This window comes from Ranitomeya imitator, chromosome 3 (genome assembly GCF_032444005.1).
Source record: "Ranitomeya imitator isolate aRanImi1 chromosome 3, aRanImi1.pri, whole genome shotgun sequence".
Taxonomy (NCBI): Eukaryota; Metazoa; Chordata; class Amphibia; order Anura; family Dendrobatidae; genus Ranitomeya; species Ranitomeya imitator.
Window position 1 is genome coordinate 737768779 of NC_091284.1, and position 18011 is coordinate 737786789.

Sequence of the window (18011 nt, forward strand, 5' to 3'; positions counted from 1 at the left end):
TTGGGGACACGGCACCCTCCCAAGTTGAACAGCTCTGTTTATTGTATTATACTGTTAGTTTGAGTTTGTGTTTTTCTTTCTTTTTTACATGATGCTTCTCCTACTGCTTTCTCACTAACTGAAGATCCTACTTCCTGTCGGTGCGGTGTACACTGCGGAGGAGGAGCTAACTTTTTTTCTGCATAATGTCAGCTTCCTAGTGGCAGCAGCATACACCCCATGGTTTCCTGTGTCCCCCAATGAAGGCTCCGAGAAACAGATTTTACAGTTAGCAACCAAAAATCCTGTTTTTCCAGGTGCCGTATTTTGAAGACAGCCGATGATGGGAGTTGTATTCAGCACCCGCTTGGTGCATCGTATGTAAAATTAAGAATTAAATTAAAAAAAAATTGGCATGGGCCACAGCCAAATTTTGATAACCAACAGAGGAAAAGCCAACCACTGCGTGCTGATGTTACTAATCTTGGAAAGGGAACAATATCCCAAAAGGTTCCCAAGCTATCAATAACCGCTCACAGCTGTTTGCTTAGCCTTTACTAGTTAGTTTACAGTGTACTTCAGAAAAAAATGATGTAGGGTCCCCCTATAAATTCTAACCAGCAAAGACTTAACAGACAATTGTGTGTTGATACCCTGGGGAGAGGCCAGGGATATTGCCCCCCCCCCCCCCTCCACCCCCGCAGGCTACCAGCATCAGTCCTCAGCCACTCCAGAAATATCACATCCGTAAGGTGCGTCAATTCTGGCGATTGGCCTCGATCTTGCCGCTCGCCCTGGTGCGGTGGTAAGAGAAGTAAAAGGGTTGGGGTTGATGTCAGCTTTTTATTGTCAGCTGACATCAAGTCCAGGATCTAGTAATGGAGAGACGTCATAAGATAGTCTTACTGTGTTGAGAAAAAAAAGCACCTGCAAAAATAAAGTCCTTTAATTGAAAATAAATACTCCCCACCCTCATTTTCCCATTTGTTACTGTAAAAATGAAAATAATAAACATATTCCTCACTTGTCTGACGACATTCATTTGTCCCACGAAGAAGTCCAGCTCTCCTACATCTGGATTACATTGCTGAGCAGTGGCATGATACGACCGTTGTGTCATGAATCCAGAAGACACTGGACTGAGCAGTAAAGTCATAGAGGTTACCACCGGTCACTGCCAGCTCTTCCCACACTCCGTTAACTGTGAGCCCGGTCGATGAACTTCGGCAACCTTCACGACGTCACTGCATCACGGTGATGTCATTGAGGTCACCACTGTTCATCGGCTGCTCACAGTGAGCTGCCCGTGGGAACCGCAGCATCAGTGACAATCTCCACATGTGTTGCAGCTGTCGAACAGCCATGAGACATGCAGCCACGGAACTCGAGCGTATTTTCGAGCATGCTGAATACACTCGGATAACACCTTATGAGAGTACGTTTGCTCATCACTGCTCATAACGTCTTAATTTGCCCAATGATGGAGCTGTGCGAGAGTTGTTTTTTTGGGGGGGCAAGACTTTTAGTCAAGACTTTAGTGGTTTCAATTTAGGGTGCATACGACTTTATGATCACTTTTTTTTTCAATGATTGCAAACCTGCAATTGTTTTTTTTTTTAAATACAGTGTTTACTTTTTATAGTTTATTTTATATTTTGACTAATTTATATTTTAAACTTAAACATGTCATAATTATATACCGTATTTTTTCCTTTTTTTCCCCTCCCAGTAGGGACTCAATTTTGTGACCTGTTTTATCAATTTTACAACACAATGCAAAAAGACATATCCTGTCTACATGGTTGCTGAAAAATCAGTTTCTAGTGGTCTGTCACGCAGCTTCAGCTTCCTTAATCGAGAAAATTATTGGAGCCGGAAAGTATTGCAACAGGATCAATGGAGCATCGGTAAGATGAGGTTTTTTTTTTTACAGAATTCTTAGTGTGTGTGTGTGTGTGTGTTTTTCTCCTTCGCCTCATTGGGGGACACAGGACCATGGGTTATGCTGCTGTCACTAGGAGGCTGACACTAAGCTGAGACAAAAAAGGGTTAGCTCCTCCCCTGCAGTATACACCCTCATGCTGGCATGCAGAGACCCAGTTTAAGCTTAGTGTCCGTAGGAGGCACACTGATTTTTTTCTCTCTTTTTTCATCTATTCCGGACGAAGGGGGCGACGGATTCTTCTAAGGTCCGATCTCCCCCGAACCAACAACAGGCGAGCACGGGAGTTTCACCTCACCGTATCCTCTCCTGCGACGTGGGAGCCACTGCCTGAGCTGTCCTTTTTTTTGGGCGACGGTTTCTCCCCTAATGGGCCCCGATCTCCCCTTATACAGACGAGCACTGGTGTTCCTACCTCCAGTATCCTCCTCTGCAGCCAGGCCTTTTTATTGCCGGACATATGCCCTGTCCACCAGGTTCTACCCTCGGCTGTACAGTGGCTTTATCCCAGTGGCGTCCGTGCAGACCACACTGCATCACCAATGTGACTTGTGACTCAGGTGGTGGACGGTTCCTCTCCACCCCCCATGTGGGGTAGGTGGATAGAAGGCTTCCCAACCCCTGCACCGTTCCTATATATGGCACCATGGTTCCCTCTCACCTCCATTTCAGGGTAAGTGCCCGGTGGGGGGACTGGGGGGGTGTGTCGCCGGCGGTCAGGAGGGCTCCTCATCCCTGGGCTCCATCTGCAGGCTTTTTGGGCGGTCCCTGTCCCTTTCCGGCGCTCGCGACCGCGCGCCGGGCCGAGGCCGCAAATTTAGTCCCCGGCTTCGGCCTAGCCGCTGGTCGCCGCCGCTAAGCTCCGCCCACTCCAGCCAGTGTCTGTGGCGCCGCCCCCCGCTCCTGGCGCTTCTCACAGCCGCCGAGATTTCTCTTCCTGATCTCGGCGGCCATCTTGGTCCCTCTCCTCAGCGCCGCAGCTCCTGCCTGTCGCATCTCTGGTGCGTCAGTGGTCCACGTGCAGCCGGCTTCCTCCTCTCAGAGTGAACACCCCAGCAGTTCGTCTCTCCTGGATAGCGGGACACAGGACCGGGGTAAGGAGACATCGTTAGCTCCCCTCTGCAGCGCCCTCTCAGTCACTGGTCACCTCTATATAGACCCTGTAATTTTGTCTGCATTAGCATCATGTCGCAGTCAAGGTCTAAAAAATCTTCTAAGGTGCATACAACCTTCTTTTCTGCATGTACCACCTGCCAGGCCCCTCTTCCCAGGCCTCAAAGCTCTCCCCTCTGCTCTGCCTGCGATGCCCCATGTGCCCGGGAGCCCTCCACCGCCGCCGACCCTGGAGTACCTAGCCCCCCCCCGTGGGTCGCCTCGCTTTCTCAGTCCGTGGATTTTTTAGCTAACGCCATCAAGTCCATTCAAAATCCTCCCGGGGAACGGGGCAATCCGCTACAGGTGCTAAGGGATCCCTCCATAGCAGGGGAATCGTCGGCCAGCAGGGGCCGCTCGCCTCTTAAAGAGGCACGGTCGTCCAGAAAACGGACCCGTACTACCTCTCCGGAGCGTTCTCCTCGTCACTCAGACTCTGGCAGCTCCACCTCTCGCTCACCCTCTTTGGGGGCTCGAAGCGTTCAGGACTCTGAACATGAGTCTGAAATTTCTTTGGATCCGGAGGCTCCGGAGTTCAGAGCCACGGTTGACTCCCTCATCGTAGCAGTCAATCACGCACTAAAGGTGGATGACGATTCTAATTCCGCTCCGGAACATGCGGTCTCCTTTTCCAGAACCAAGCGTTCTCACAAAGCTTTTGCCTCTCATCCAGCCTTCCTGGACATAGTCAGGCGTCACAGGGAACACCCAGACAAGCGCTTCATGGGTAAGAAGGTCTTGGTTTCCAAGTATCCCTTCTCAGCTGATCTCGTGAAAGACTGGACGGATCCCCCCACGGTAGATCCGCCGGTCTCGCGCCTGGCTTCTAAGACTCTTCTCTCAGTCCCGGAGGGCGCTTCAATTAAGAGTCCCACCGAACGCCAGATAGACTCTCTAGCTCGCTCGGTGTACGAAGCCTCTGGCTCGTCCCTGTCTCCCTCCTTCGCCGCGGCCTGGGTGTCCAAGGCTATGGTTTCCTGGGCGGATGCCCTAGCGAAATCCATTAATGAGCAGGACCTCCCCTCGGAGATGGCGGACCTGGCTAAGCAGCTAGCCATGGCCAGCGATTATGTTATGTTCGCATCCCTCGACGCGGCAAATTGCGCTGCTTCGGCGGCTTCCAACGCCATCGCTATTAGAAGGGCCCTTTGGCTCAGAGATTGGCGCGCAGACTCTTCCTCTAAAAAATCCCTGATTTCTCTCCCTTTTCAAAGCGGGCGTCTTTTCGGCGAAAAGCTTGACCAGCTTATTTCCGACGCCACAGGGGGAAAGAGCAAGTTTCTTCCCCAACAGAGGCCCAAGGTGGCTTTCCAGCGCCAGCCTTACTTTCGTTTTCGGCCTTTTCGTACCAACTCTGCCTGGTCCAATCCCTCTGGCCTTCCCAGATCGGACCGCTCCGCCCGCGCAGACAGAGACGTTCGTCCATCCTTCAGACCTAATCCCTCCTGGCGCGGGAAACCGAGGCAGCCCCGAACCAGAGGTTCCAGACCTCCCAGATTCCCTTCTCAATGACTCGGGAACAGCGCCAGTCGATCCCAGAAGAGTAGGCGGTCGTCTACTCCTTTTTCAACAAGCCTGGCTCTCCGTCGTTCACGACGAATGGGTCAGAGATCTGGTATCGTCTGGCTACAAGATAGAGTTCTCCTCTCCCCCTCCCACTCGGTTCTTCCCCTCTCGTCTTCCCAGTTCGGGAGCTCAGTCTCGCGCCCTTCTTTGCGCCATCCACTCCCTCCGCCAGAGCGGGGTCATCGTGCCGGTCCCGGAACACGAGAGGTTCAGAGGCTTCTACTCAAACCTCTTCGTCGTGCCAAAGAAGGACGGGACCGTTCGTCCCATCTTGGATCTGAAGCTTCTGAACAGGTGCGTGAGAGTCCGGCACTTCAGGATGGAATCGCTCAGATCGGTCATCTCCTCCATGGAAAGAGGGGAATTTCTGGCCTCGATAGACATCAAGGATGCCTATCTTCACATCCCGATCTTCCCGCCTCATCAGAGGTTCCTTCGCTTGCCATTCGAGAGGACCATTTTCAGTTCACAGCCTTGCCCTTCGGTCTCGCCACGGCGCCCAGGGTGTTCACCAAGGTCATGGCGGCTGTCATGGCCATTCTTCACTCTCGAGGAGTCGTCGTATTACCTTACCTAGACGATCTCCTCATAAAGGGCCCGTCGTTTCAGGCCTGCGAGTCAAGCGTCCACATTACCCTGGATTCGCTTTCTCGCCTGGGCTGGCTGATCAACTTAGACAAGTCATCTCCCGTTCCTTCCCGTCGGATCTCCTTTCTGGGAATGATCCTGGACACTTCAAGGGGGCTGGTTTTGCTTCCTCGGTCCAAGGTCCAAGCGCTCCAGCAGGGAGTCCGTACACTCTGCCATCCTCGCCCGCGAACCATTCGGTTCGCCATGAAGATCCTGGGAAAGATGGTTGCGGCAATCGAAGCTGTTCCCTTCGCTCAACTCCATCTCCGCCCCTTACAACAGGCTCTGCTGGACAACTGGGACAGGAGTCTCTTTTCTCTCGACCTCCCTTGTCCCCTGTCTCCTCGGGTCAGACATTCTCTCATTTGGTGGACCCTGGGACCATCTCTTCTCCAGGGGAAGTCCTTCCTCCCGTTCCGCTGGTTAGTGGTAACCACCGACGCCAGTCTTCTTGGCTGGGGGGCGGTGTTTCTTCACCACTCGGCCCAGGGTCGTTGGACTGCTCGGGAATCCAGCCTCCCCATCAACATTCTGGAGATTCGTGCTATCAGACTTGCTCTGATTCACTTCCACGCTCTGCTTGCGGGTCACCCAATAAGAGTCCAATCGGACAACGTCACGGCGGTGGCTTACATCAACCACCAGGGGGGTACCCGCAGCAGGGCGGCGATGAGGGAAGTCTCTCTCATCCTTCGTTGGGCCGAGACCAACCACTCCATCGTCTCGGCGGTGCACATTCCGGGAGTCGAGAACTGGGCAACGGACTTCCTGAGCCGCCAGGGCCTTGCCTCGGGGGAATGGGAACTTCACCCAGAAGTTTTTCACCAGATCTGTCTTCGCTGGGGGACCCCGGACGTGGATCTGATGGCATCCAGATGGAACGCCAAGGTCCACAACTTCATCGCTCGATCTCGGGATCCCCAGGCCATAGGAGTGGACGCGCTAATTTCTCCGTGGCATCATTTTCAACTCCCATACGTGTTTCCTCCTCTTCCCTTACTGCCGAAGGTCATCCGAAAGATCAGGACGGAGGGAGGCCCGGTCATTCTGGTCGCCCCAGACTGGCCTCGTCGCGCTTGGTACGCAGAGCTCGTTCAGCTCGTAGCCGACGTCCCCTTGCGGTTGCCAGACCGCCCAGACCTACTTCGCCAAGGACCGATCTACCATCAGAGCTCAGGGGCCCTACGTTTGACGGCGTGGCTGTTGAAACCTGGATTCTAGCTCGTGCTGGTTTCTCTCAGCAGGTCATTCCTACCATGCTAAGTGCTCGCAAGGCGTCCTCTGCCTCTATCTACCACCGCGTCTGGAAGACCTTCTTTTCTTGGTGCAGGCTCCGAGGGCTCCCTCCGCTCAGCTTCTCCATCCCTTGTATCCTGAATTTCCTTCAGTCCGGTCTGGATTCCGGTTTGGCCCTGAGCTCTCTTAAAGGTCAGATCTCAGCCTTATCCGTGCTGTTCCAGCGTAGGATCGCCACCAACCTTCAGGTCAAGACTTTCATTCAGGGAGTCTCCCACGTTGTTCCTCCTTACAGGATGCCTTTGGAGACCTGGGATCTCAATTTGGTCCTGGGGGCTCTCCAGGAACCGCCGTTCGAACCCCTTCAAGACGTTCCGCTCTCTGTTCTCTCTTGGAAGGTTGCCTTCCTGGTAGCGGTGACGTCCATCAGAAGGGTTTCAGAGCTCGCCGCTCTATCCTGTCGGGCACCTTTCCTTGCCTTTCATCAGGACAAGGTAGTCCTACGTCCTTCTCCCGCGTTTCTTCCAAAGGTGGTCTCATCTTTCCACCTTAACGAGGACATCATCCTTCCCTCCTTTTGTCCGCAGCCTAAACATAGGGTCGAGAAGGCTCTCCATACTCTGGACGTGGTACGGGCTCTCAGGAGGTACATTTCCAGAACGGCACACTTGAGAAAATCGGACGCCCTTTTCGTGCTCCCGGAGGGTCACAGAAAGGGTTTGGCGGCGTCTAAATCCACGATAGCTAGATGGATCCGATCTGCTATCCAGGAATCCTATCGGGTCAGGGGCAGTCCTATCCCGGCGGGGATTAGAGCTCACTCCACTCGGTCGATGGGTGCTTCCTGGGCCATCCGGCACCAGGCATCAGCGGAGCAGGTTTGCAAGGCCGCAACGTGGTCCAGCCTGCATACCTTCACAAAGCATTACAATGTGCATATCCAATCCTCTGCGGACGCGGCCCTTGGCAGGCGTATCCTGCAGGCGGCCGTTGCGCATTGGTAGTCAGATGGTACATGAAGTTACGTGGTTGTATTGTTTCCCTCCCAGGGACTGCTTTGGGACGTCCCATGGTCCTGTGTCCCCCAATGAGGCGAAGGAGAAATAGGGATTTTTGTGTGTACTCACCGTAAAATCCTTTTCTCCGAGCCACTCATTGGGGGACACAGCACCCACCCTGGTAGCCTTACGGCTAGTTATCTTTTTTAGTCTTTGACTGTTGTTTGACATGTTATGTTCCAATGTTTTTTGATATATTGTTCTCATTATCCTACTGCTTTTGCACTTAACTGGGTCTCTGCATGCCAGCATGAGGGTGTATACTGCAGGGGAGGAGCTAACCCTTTTTTGTCTCAGCTTAGTGTCAGCCTCCTAGTGACAGCAGCATAACCCATGGTCCTGTGTCCCCCAATGAGTGGCTCGGAGAAAAGGATTTTACGGTGAGTACACACAAAAATCCCTATTCTTTTTATATAAAAATCAGTGACCAGATTATTCCCATAAAGGACATGTGTCTTTAGAAAATGACCTATTGTTTAACACCCTGAATGATTTTTTGTTTTTTTTCCCTTTCTTCTTCCAAGAGCCATAAGCTTTTTTTTTTTTTCATCAATATACTGTAACTGTATGAGGACTTGTTTTTTCGCAGAATGAGTTGTACTTTTGAATGACTCCATTTATTTTACTATGTAGTGTACTGGAATATGGAAAAAAATTCTAAGTGTGGAGAAATTTGTTTTTTGGGTTTATTTGCCATGTTCACTATATGGTAAAACTAACATGGCAATATGATTTCTCCATCGTCTCATTGGGGGACACAGGACTGTGGGTGTATGCTACTGCCGCCAGGAGGCTGACACTAAGTAGGTATAAAAAAAAAGTTAGCTCCTCCTCCATAGTATACACCTTGCCACTGGCCCTGACAGCTCCAGTTTATGCTTCGTGTCCGTAGGAGGCACATATCTGGGTTTTCCCAGATGCTTTTTTTTCTCTTTCTCTGAAGATAAGACAGGGGCGACGGACCCTTTTGAAGGGGTCCGATCTCCCCAAACCAACAACGGGCGAGCACGTGGATTGAAGCCTCCACGTATCCTCTCCCGCGACGTGGGATTTTTTTGCCGGACTAAGAACCTGACCACCCTGAGGTAACGGAACCCTAGGTTGTACAGGCATTCATTCCTTGTCCGTGCACCCTCCACTTCATCACCAATGCACGACTACGGTGTTTAAAGGAGGCAGACGGTCCCTCTCCTCGCCTTCTGAAGGGTGTAAGGAGTTAGGGTGCCTGCACCGTCTTTTTTATATATTTATATATATTTATATGTGGATTTTTTTTGGTCTAACCTCATCCGCTGTCAGAGGGCTGCACAGGGGGCTCCTGCTTCACCGCGCGTTCTGCTGGTACTGCACAGGTGGCGACTATTATCCGGCGCTGTGCTGGTTTCCAGCGTTATTCCCCACAAGCAAACTTCAGCAGGGGCATGGGCGGAAGTCCCGCCCCTTTTTTCGGCGGTTTCCTGTTCTCTAGGCAGCCTGAGGCATTATGGATCTTGTAGTCTGAGCATGGGCGGAAGTCCCGCCCCTTTTTTGGCGGCTTCCGGTTTTCTGTACGGCCTGTGGCATTATGGGTCTTGTAGTCTGGGGAAAGTCCCACCTCCATCGGCGGCGATTTACTTCCGGTTTCGAGCACCCAGCTTTCCCGGGAGAGCAGGGGAAGGAGTGAAATCTAGTTCCCTGCTTCGGCCTAAACCGGGTCCATGCGCGGTAACTCCTCCCACTTTTTCAAGCATCCGCCCTGTAATTTAGTATATATGTGTGATTTGCACAGGAGACATGGTTCAGTGTTTGAGAGCATACGGGGACACAGGACTGGGGTGAGTGCTACTTCCCTCAGCCTGACAGCAGTATTTGTTCTAGACCTAGTAGCTCATAAGGAGATACGGAGCATAGCGGCTTTAGAGTCATCATGTCTAGAAACCCTAAGACTCACTCAGTTCTGTATTCCTAATGCATTACCTGTCGGTCTGCTTTTCCGCATGCGCAAAGTAACCATCTCTGTGAGGCTTGTGATTCCGAGCGCGTGCAGGAGCCCCCGTCTGCTACCCTGCCTGTTACCCCGCCGGCTATCCTGCCGGGTGTGCCTGTACCTGGGTCGGCAGTGTCTCCCCCTGAGTGGGTCATATCATTAACGCAGTCTATGGCGTCTCTAACAAAGGCGGTTGAGTCCCTTCAAGCCCCTGTCAGGGACATTCATCCGCCTGTTTTGGAAAGATCCTCCGATTTTCAGGATCCTCCGGCCTGCAGGGGCCGTACTCCCTCTAGGCAGACACAGGGGAAACGATCCCACACAGCGTCTTCCGGTCCGTCAGGTGCATCAGCATCTTTGAATCCCGTCTCTCGATCTCCCTCTCCTGCGGAATTGAGTGAACACGGTTCGGACTATGACTCAGAGGGGTCTTTTGATTTAGAAGCTCCTGGTTATCAGGAATATGTTGACAGTCTCATTGAGGCCGTTAACCAGACTTTGGGAGTAGAGGATGTGGCCACCTTACCTTCTGGTCATAAGGTGTCCTTTAAGAAATTCAAGCAACCTCATAGGGTGTTTTCTACTCATCCTGAGTTTGAGGATCTAGTCCAACGTCACATGGAGCGACCAGATAAGCGTTTCCTAGGCCAGAAGGCCCTAGGTGCAAGGTATCCTTTCGCTCCAGAGCTTTGTAAAAAGTGGGCAGAATCCCCTTCTGTGGATCCTCCCGTGTCCCGTTTGGCCTCTAGTACGTTGCTGTCTCTTCCTAATGGGTCGTCTATTAAGGATCCGACTGATCGGCTCCTAGAGAGTCTAGCTCGGTCTCTGAGGCTTCAGGGTCAGCCCTCACGCCGTCTTTTGCGGCCACATGGGTTACCAAAGCTATGATAGCTTGGTCAGAGTCCGTAACTAAGGCTCTTCAGGATAAGGGGTTTCCTGTAGAGGTGATAGAGATGTAAAATCAGATATCTTTAGCAGGAAATTATCTGATTAATGCATCCTTGAATGCGGCAAATTGTTCAGCATTGGCTGCGGCAAATGCTATTGCTATCAGAAGGGCCCTATGGCTAAGAAATTGGCGGGCGGACTCTACTTCAAAAAAGTCCCTTACATCCCTCCCTTATCAAGGTGTCCGTCTTTTTGGCGAAAAACTGGATCAGCTTAGATCTGATACCACGGGAGGTAAAAGTAATTTCCTTCCTCAACAAAAGGTTAAGCAACCTTTTCGTCGCCAATTTCAAGCAAGATTTAAATCCTTTCGTAACTCCCGGTGGTCTGCGGCACCAAGCGCAGGTCCCCCAAGTCGGCCTGTCCAAGACAGGGAGCACCAGGTCTCCTGTAGGGCCAATCCATTGGCAAGAATGCGGTATCAACCATCAAGATCTAGGGGATCTAGATATCTCGATCTTCGGCTAAATGACTGGAGGCAGCCTCTCGTCGCTTTCAACAGGGTAGGCGGTCGCCTACTACTGTTCCATCAGTCCTGGCTGTCAGTTGTTCAAGACAGATGGGTAAGAGACCTGGTGGTTTCAGGGTACAAAATAGAGTTTTCCTATCTCCCTCCAGGCCGGTTTTTTCCATCCAGTCTTCCCAGTTCAAAAACCCGTTTAAGAGCTTTATTCAGAGCAGTCGAGTCTCTTCAGTCCAACGGGGTCATTGTCCCTGTTCCAAAGGAAGAAAGGTTCAAAGGGTTTTATTCAAATCTGTTTACGGTTCCCAAAAAGAATGGGACCGTGAGACCCATTCTGGACCTAAAGTGTCTAAACAAATTCATCAGCACTCGTCGCTTCCGTATGGAATCTCTCCGCTCGGTCATTGCGGCTATGGAAAGGGGAGAATTCCTGGCTTCCATAGATATTCGAGACGCCTATCTGCACGTTCCTATATTTCTTCCTCATCAAAAATTTCTACGGTTTTCCATAGGCGAGCGACACTTCCAATTCACTGCATTACCTTTCGGGCTCGCCACTGCTCCCAGGGTGTTCACGAAGGTGATGGCAACAGTGGTGTCAATCCTGCACTCTCGAGGCATAGTCATTCTGCCTTACTTAGACGATTTCTTAGTCAAAGGACCAACTTTTCAGGCATGCAGGGACAACGTCAACATCTCTTTGGACACCCTAGCTCGTCTAGGGTGGCTGGTCAATTTAAAGAAGTCATCTCTAGTACCATCTCGGAAGATCTCTTTTTTAGGGATGATCTTCGACACCTCTCGGGGGCTAACTATTTTACCCCAGGACAAGGTGCTTTGTCTCCGGCAGGAGGTACAAATTCTTCGGCAGCTGAGTTTCCATTCAATCCGGTTCTGCATGAAGGTCTTGGGCAGGATGGTAGCAGCTATAGAAGCGGTTCCATTCGCCCAATTCCATCTTCGTCCACTCCAACAGGCACTTCTGTCAGCCTGGGACAGGAGTCCTTTGTCTCTCAACCTCAGGTGTCGTCTGTCTCCTGGGGTCAGGCAATCCCTAATATGGTGGATGAGGAGTTCATCCCTACTTCAGGGGAAAGCCTTTCCTCCAGTTCATTGGCTGATAGTCACTACGGACGCCAGCCTTCTCGGTTGGGGAGCAGTGTTTCTCCAGCACACGGCTCAGGGTCGTTGGTCCCCAAGGGAATCAACCCTTCCAATCAATCTGTTGGAGATAAGGGCAATTTGGCTGGCCTTGCAGCACTTTCACCATCTTCTGGCGGGTCGCCCGGTGCGGATCCAATCGGACAATGCCACGGCCGTGGCCTACGTGAATCATCAGGGGAGCACTCGCAGCAGATCAGCCATGCTGACAAGTCCTCCGCTGGGCCGAGAACAATCACTCTGTGATCTCGGCAGTTTACATCCCGGGCAAGGAGAACTGGGCAGCGGAGTTTCTGAGCCGACAGGGTCTTGCGCCCGGGGAATGGTCTCTTCACCCCGATGTTTTTCGGCAGATATGTCTACGCTGGGGAATCCCGGACGTGGATCTAATGGCCACCGGGTCGAATACCAAAGTACCCAGGTTCGTTGCACGGTTTCGAGATCCAGGAGCAATTGCCGTAGACGCACTAGTCCTATCTTGGAACCAATTTCGTCTTCCATATCGGTATCCCCCTCTGGCGCTGCTTCCAAAGGTCGTCAGGAAGATCAAGTTAGAGGGAGTTCCGGCAATTCTAGTCGCCCCAGATTGGCCTCGGAGATCATGGTACGCAGACCTAGTTCAGCTGATCGTCGGGGTTCCTTGGCAGCTACCAATGCAGCCAGATCTTCTGTCGCAGGGGCCGATATTCCACCAGAACTTAGAGGCCCTGCGTTTGACGGCTTGGCCGTTGAATCTTGGATTCTGACCCAGGCCGGTTTTTCTCAGAAAGTAGCCTCAACTATGGTTAATGCTCGAAAGACAGCTTCAGCACGCATTTACCACCACACCTGGAAAGTCTTTCTCTCATGGTGCAGGAAGAAGGGTCTTCCTCCTCTTCGGTTTTCCATTCCTAATGTCCTAGCTTTTCTCCAATCTGGTCTAGACTCAGGTCTCGCTCCAAGTACCCTTAGGAGGCAAATATCCGCCTTATCGGTTCTTTTCCAGCGCAGGATCGCTACCAATCTGCAAGTAAAAACTTTTTTGCAGGGAGTCTCTCATATAGTCCCTCCTTACAAAGCTCCGATAGAAGCTTGGGACCTTAATTTGGTCTTGAGTGCTCTTCAGGAACCTCCATTTGAACCCCTCCAAGACGCCCCTTTAATGTACCTTTCTTGGAAGGTTTTGTTTCTGGTAGCTATAACATCCATTAGGCGGGTATCGGAATTAGCGGCCTTGTCCTGTCAGGCGCCGTTTCTACAATTTTCATCAGGATAAGGTGGTGCTGAGACCAGCACCTTCCTTTCTGCCAAAAGTAGTCTCCTCATTCCACATTAATGAGGACATTGTCTTGCCTTCTTTTTGTCCTGCGCCTACACACCGGGTGGAAAAAGCTCTCCATACTCTAGATTTGGTGAGAGCTCTGAGAAGATACGTTTCCCGGACCGCTTCTTTTCGAAAGACGGATGTTCTGTTCGTTCTTCCTGCGGGTCATAAAAAGGGACTCGCAGCCTCTAGATCGACCTTAGCCAGATGGATAAGAACCACTATTCAGGAGGCCTACCGTATCAAGGGTGCAGCCATCCCGGCTGGGATCAGGGCACACTCTACTCGGGCGGTAGGGGCTTCCTGGGCGCTTCGGCACCAAGCTTCAGCAGAGCAGGTTTGCAAAGCGGCCACTTGGTCCAGCCTGCAGACTTTCTCTAAACATTATAATATCCACACTCAGGCCTCTGCTGATGCAAGTTTGGGAAGGAAAATTCTTCAGGCTGCGGTATCACACCTTTAGGCGGTAAGTGCCTAGGGGTTTTCTTCCAGTGAGTCTTCTTCCCACCCTGGGACTGCTTTGGGACATCCCACAGTCCTGTGTCCCCCAATAAGACGATGGAGAAACAGGGATTTTTGTGTTACTCACCGTAAAATCCTTTTCTCCGAGTCGTTCATTGGGGGACACAGCTCCCTCCCTATTCATTTTATTTGTCTATGGGGTTGTTCAGACTGTAGTATTATTCTAGACATGTTGTCTTTGCTCTAATGCTGTTTTGTTTTCTCTATCTCCTACTGCTTGTGCTCCAAACTGGAGCTGTCAGGGCCAGTGGCAAGGTGTATACTATGGAGGAGGAGCTAACTTTTTTTTTATACCTACTTAGTGTCAGCCTCCTGGCGGCAGTAGCATACACCCACAGTCCTGTGTCCCCCAATGAACGACTCGGAGAAAAGGATTTTACGGTGAGTAACACAAAAATCCCTGTTTTCTCTAGGCTAGTACGAGTACGTACATATCTAACATGTAGTATAGGTTTTTGTTTTTTTAAGTGTTGAAAAAAAAAATTGGAAATTTGTATTTTTTATTTTTTTTTATTCTTGCTTTTTTTGTAGCCATTCTCCAATATTGGTAGAGTTTTAATTTTTCTGGCTATGGGGATGTGTGAGGACTTATTTTTTGCGCCCTGAGCTGACATTTTTTACTGATACCATTTTGGGGTAGATACGATGTTTTTATCGCCTTTTATTGCAATGTTGCGGCTGCCAAACGTTTTTAATTTTTTTTATTTTACACTGTTTACCTTTATGATTAATGTATTTCATATTTTTAATGCCTCTACCCTTCTTTCCTCCTACATGTCCTAATTTCTGGGTGGTCTCCGCCAATTTCATCTTCTGCTTCGAATGGACTTCTAATAACATGGGATGTAGAGGTTGGGGAATCCTTTCTTACTATCACCTGCATTCTCAAGAATATCATCCAAACCAGGCCCACACAAATATTCGCTCACAGGGAATACAGGAGAGTTGAGACTTTGAGAGTCCCATGGCCAACGTTTCATATAGAGGGCCCTTCGAGCCGCATTAGAAAACGCTGACCTTGCTGCCATCCTAACTGAATCAGCAGAGGCATCTGTGAGGAATGCAGATGCCCCTGCATCAAAGGAATAGTGGCTCATATATTCACTCTTGGTACTTTGTCTCTGAGCTGTTTGTCCAAAGATCTAACCAGATCATTAATGATCTTGACATGTTTGTTTCTTCTACCACTGGCTTTAACCCCCAACCTGAGGCTTCCCAGGAAGCTTTTAAGGAAGGTATCCGCCATTTTATCCAGGTGATCTTTCAACACCCTCATATCTGCAAACTGGGTAGGGTAAACTTTTTAGAGGCCTTGGCTATCGCCACATCTATTTTCGGGGCTTTGTCCCAGGATGATGAGGACGAATCATCAAATTGATACTTCCTTTTGAAAGATGGGGGAGAGAGATTTTTCCTTTCCCTTTTTTCTTTTTTTTCTTTCTCTTTTAATTAATAACTAGACTTTCTCATTCACGGGAAAGCACCGGTGCTTTCCTTGCTCTAGACCTCTAGAACTTTTTCTTGTACAGACCTTTCCGGTCTTGAAATTACTACCCCAATTGCTCCCATTGTGGATCTAACAGCCTTAACAAATTTCTCTCTCTTCCACCAGAAAGCAGTGGCGCCCCCCCATGTCCTCACGAAGTTGAAGTGGGTGTATCCTGGTCCCTCTTTTCACCTTCCTCCTCAGAGCTATCATAAATATCAGACCCTGGGGACAACTTCCTGAATTTCTTGTGTGTTTTTTTTTTTTTTTAGCCCTATTACCCTACCCCTGGGTCAGGAATTTAATGGAATTTCCACTCCGAAGCAGCCATGGGTACTGTATTTGGAGGAGGGATCATATCGTGCAATAGATCTCCTTTGGAGGTCGGAGATTTGTCCACCTTGCTTAAGCCTCTGTTCTGCTGAGTGGCCCTATTGCTTCTTCTATCTGTACACCCACTGCCGCCGATGCCGTGAAGTTGTCTGGGAATCTTCTTGTTGATGCATCTTTTGCTGCTGCTCTGATTCCTTGGACTCCTCCATTATGCCAGAAGGGACTGCTGGAGCTTTACAGAACGCTTTCCTGTTGTTCTAACTGCTTTTTAAAAGCGGGACCAGCTCACATTGTGTCCCTCCTAGAGTCCTCCGGCTCCATCGCCAGAAATTACTTCTGGTCACTTGACCCTGGTGCCCGCATCATAAGGAAGCATATCCCCTGCGCATGCGCAGAAGAGTACGGGGAAAAGCCGGCAAGCCACAGATTGTGGCTCTGCGGCTTCGCTCCTTCCACTCACTCATGATGGCCCGCTGAACCCAGCGGTGGCGCTTCAGGATCCTGCACAAATACTATGAGGCTATAAATAATAACTAGCTATTGAACCCGTTCTACGCCCGGGTGGCGAGCATTTATATTGGTATATGGTCTCCATCCTGGTATGTGCTGCTCCATCCTGCGTCCCCATCCTGTCATGTGCTGCTCCATCCTGCGTCCCCATCCTGTCATGTGCTGCTCCATCCTGCGTCCCCATCCTGTCATGAGCTGCTCCATCCTGCGCCCCATCCTGTCATGTGCTGCACCCATCCTGCGCCCCCATTCTGACATGTGCTGCTCCCATCCTGCGCCCCCATTCTGACATGTGCTGCTCCCATTTTGCGCCCCCATTCTGACATGTGCTGCACCCATCCTGCGCCTCCATTCTGACATGTGCTACACCCTTCCTGCGCCTCCTTTCTGTCATTTGCTGCTCCCATCCTGCACCCCCATCCTGTCATGTGCTGCTCCCATCCTGCGCCCCCGTTCTGTCATGTGCTGCTTCCATCCTGCACCCCTGTTCTGTCATGTGCTGCTGCCGCCATCCTGCACCCCCGTTCTGTCATGTGCTGCTGCCATCCTGCGCCCGTTCTGTCATGTGCTGCTCCCATCCTGCGCCCCCGTTCTGTCATGTGCTGCCCTATTCTGTCATGTGCTGCTCACATCCTGCGCCCCCGTTCTGTCATGTGCTGCTCCCATCCTGCGCCACCGTTCTGTAATTTGCTGCTCCCATCCATATGCCCCATATGATGCTCCATAAAGGTTGATGGCCCCATAAGATGCTCCATAGTATATGCCTCATATGCTGCTCCATTATGGTTGATGGCCCCCATAAGATGCTCCATAGTATATGCCTCATATGCTGCTGCATTATGGTTGATGGCTCCCATAAGATGCTCCATAATATATGCCCCGTATGCTGCTGCATTATGGTTTATGGCCCCCATAAAATGCTCCATAGTATATGCCCCGTACACTGCTCCATAAAGGTTTATGGCCCCTTTAAGATGCGCCATAGTATATGCCCCGTATGCTGCTGCATTATGGTTTATGGCCCCAATAAGATGCTCCATAGTATATGCCCTGTACACTGCTCCATAAAGGTTTATGGCCCCCATAAGATGCTCCATAGTATATGCCCCGTACACTGCTCCATAAAGGTTTATGGCCCCTATTAGATGCTCCATAGTATATTCCCCGTATGCTGCTGCATTATGGTTTATGGCCCCCATAAGATGCTCCATAGTATATGCCCCCGTACACTGCTCCATAAAGGTTTATGGCCCCCATAAGATGCTCCATAGTATATGCCCCGTACACTGCTCCATAAAGGTTTATGGCCCCCATAAGATGCTCCATAGTATATGCCCCGTATACTGCTCCATAAAGGTTTATGGCCCCCATAAGATGCTCCATAGTACGAGGGGCGATCCAAAAGTAATGATAATCAATACTAAACACAATGAATATAGTCAGAAAATAAATTTATTTTTCTACATAGTCTGCTAACAAGTCTATACATTTAGTCCATCTCTTTTCTAAACTTAGAATTCCCTTCGAAAAAAATTCTTGATCTTGACCCTCTCTTCGATCTGCCAATACAACTTCTTCAACTTTTTTCACGTTTTCTTCATTGAGGGACGTGGATGGGCGTCCTTCACGATGGTTATTTTCCGTCGATGTTATTCCCAGCTTAAATTCCTTGGCCCAGCGTGCAACTGTGGAATATGGAGGAGAAGAGTCCCCCAATGTTTCCACCAAGTCGCTGTGTATGTCTTTGGTAGTCATT

The 18011-nt window shown here is 50.5% G+C and overlaps 1 protein-coding gene across 7 annotated transcripts in view; it reads left to right on the forward strand.

Annotated features, from left to right (window-relative positions):
• The window catches only part of SETDB2 (SET domain bifurcated histone lysine methyltransferase 2), a 160378-nt gene that overhangs the window by 10137 nt on the left and 132230 nt on the right, over positions 1-18011 (forward strand). For 4 of the 7 annotated variants that reach the window (XM_069758848.1, XM_069758855.1, XM_069758850.1 and 1 more), the window contains exon 2: positions 1709-1886. The exons of 2 other annotated variants lie outside the window; for them this stretch is intronic. In XM_069758848.1, the coding sequence (XP_069614949.1) occupies positions 1876-1886 (11 nt within the window). In that variant the 5' untranslated portion in view covers positions 1709-1875. The remainder of the gene's footprint in view (positions 1-1708; positions 1887-18011) is intronic. One more of the 7 variants, XM_069758849.1, reaches the window with a different exon arrangement.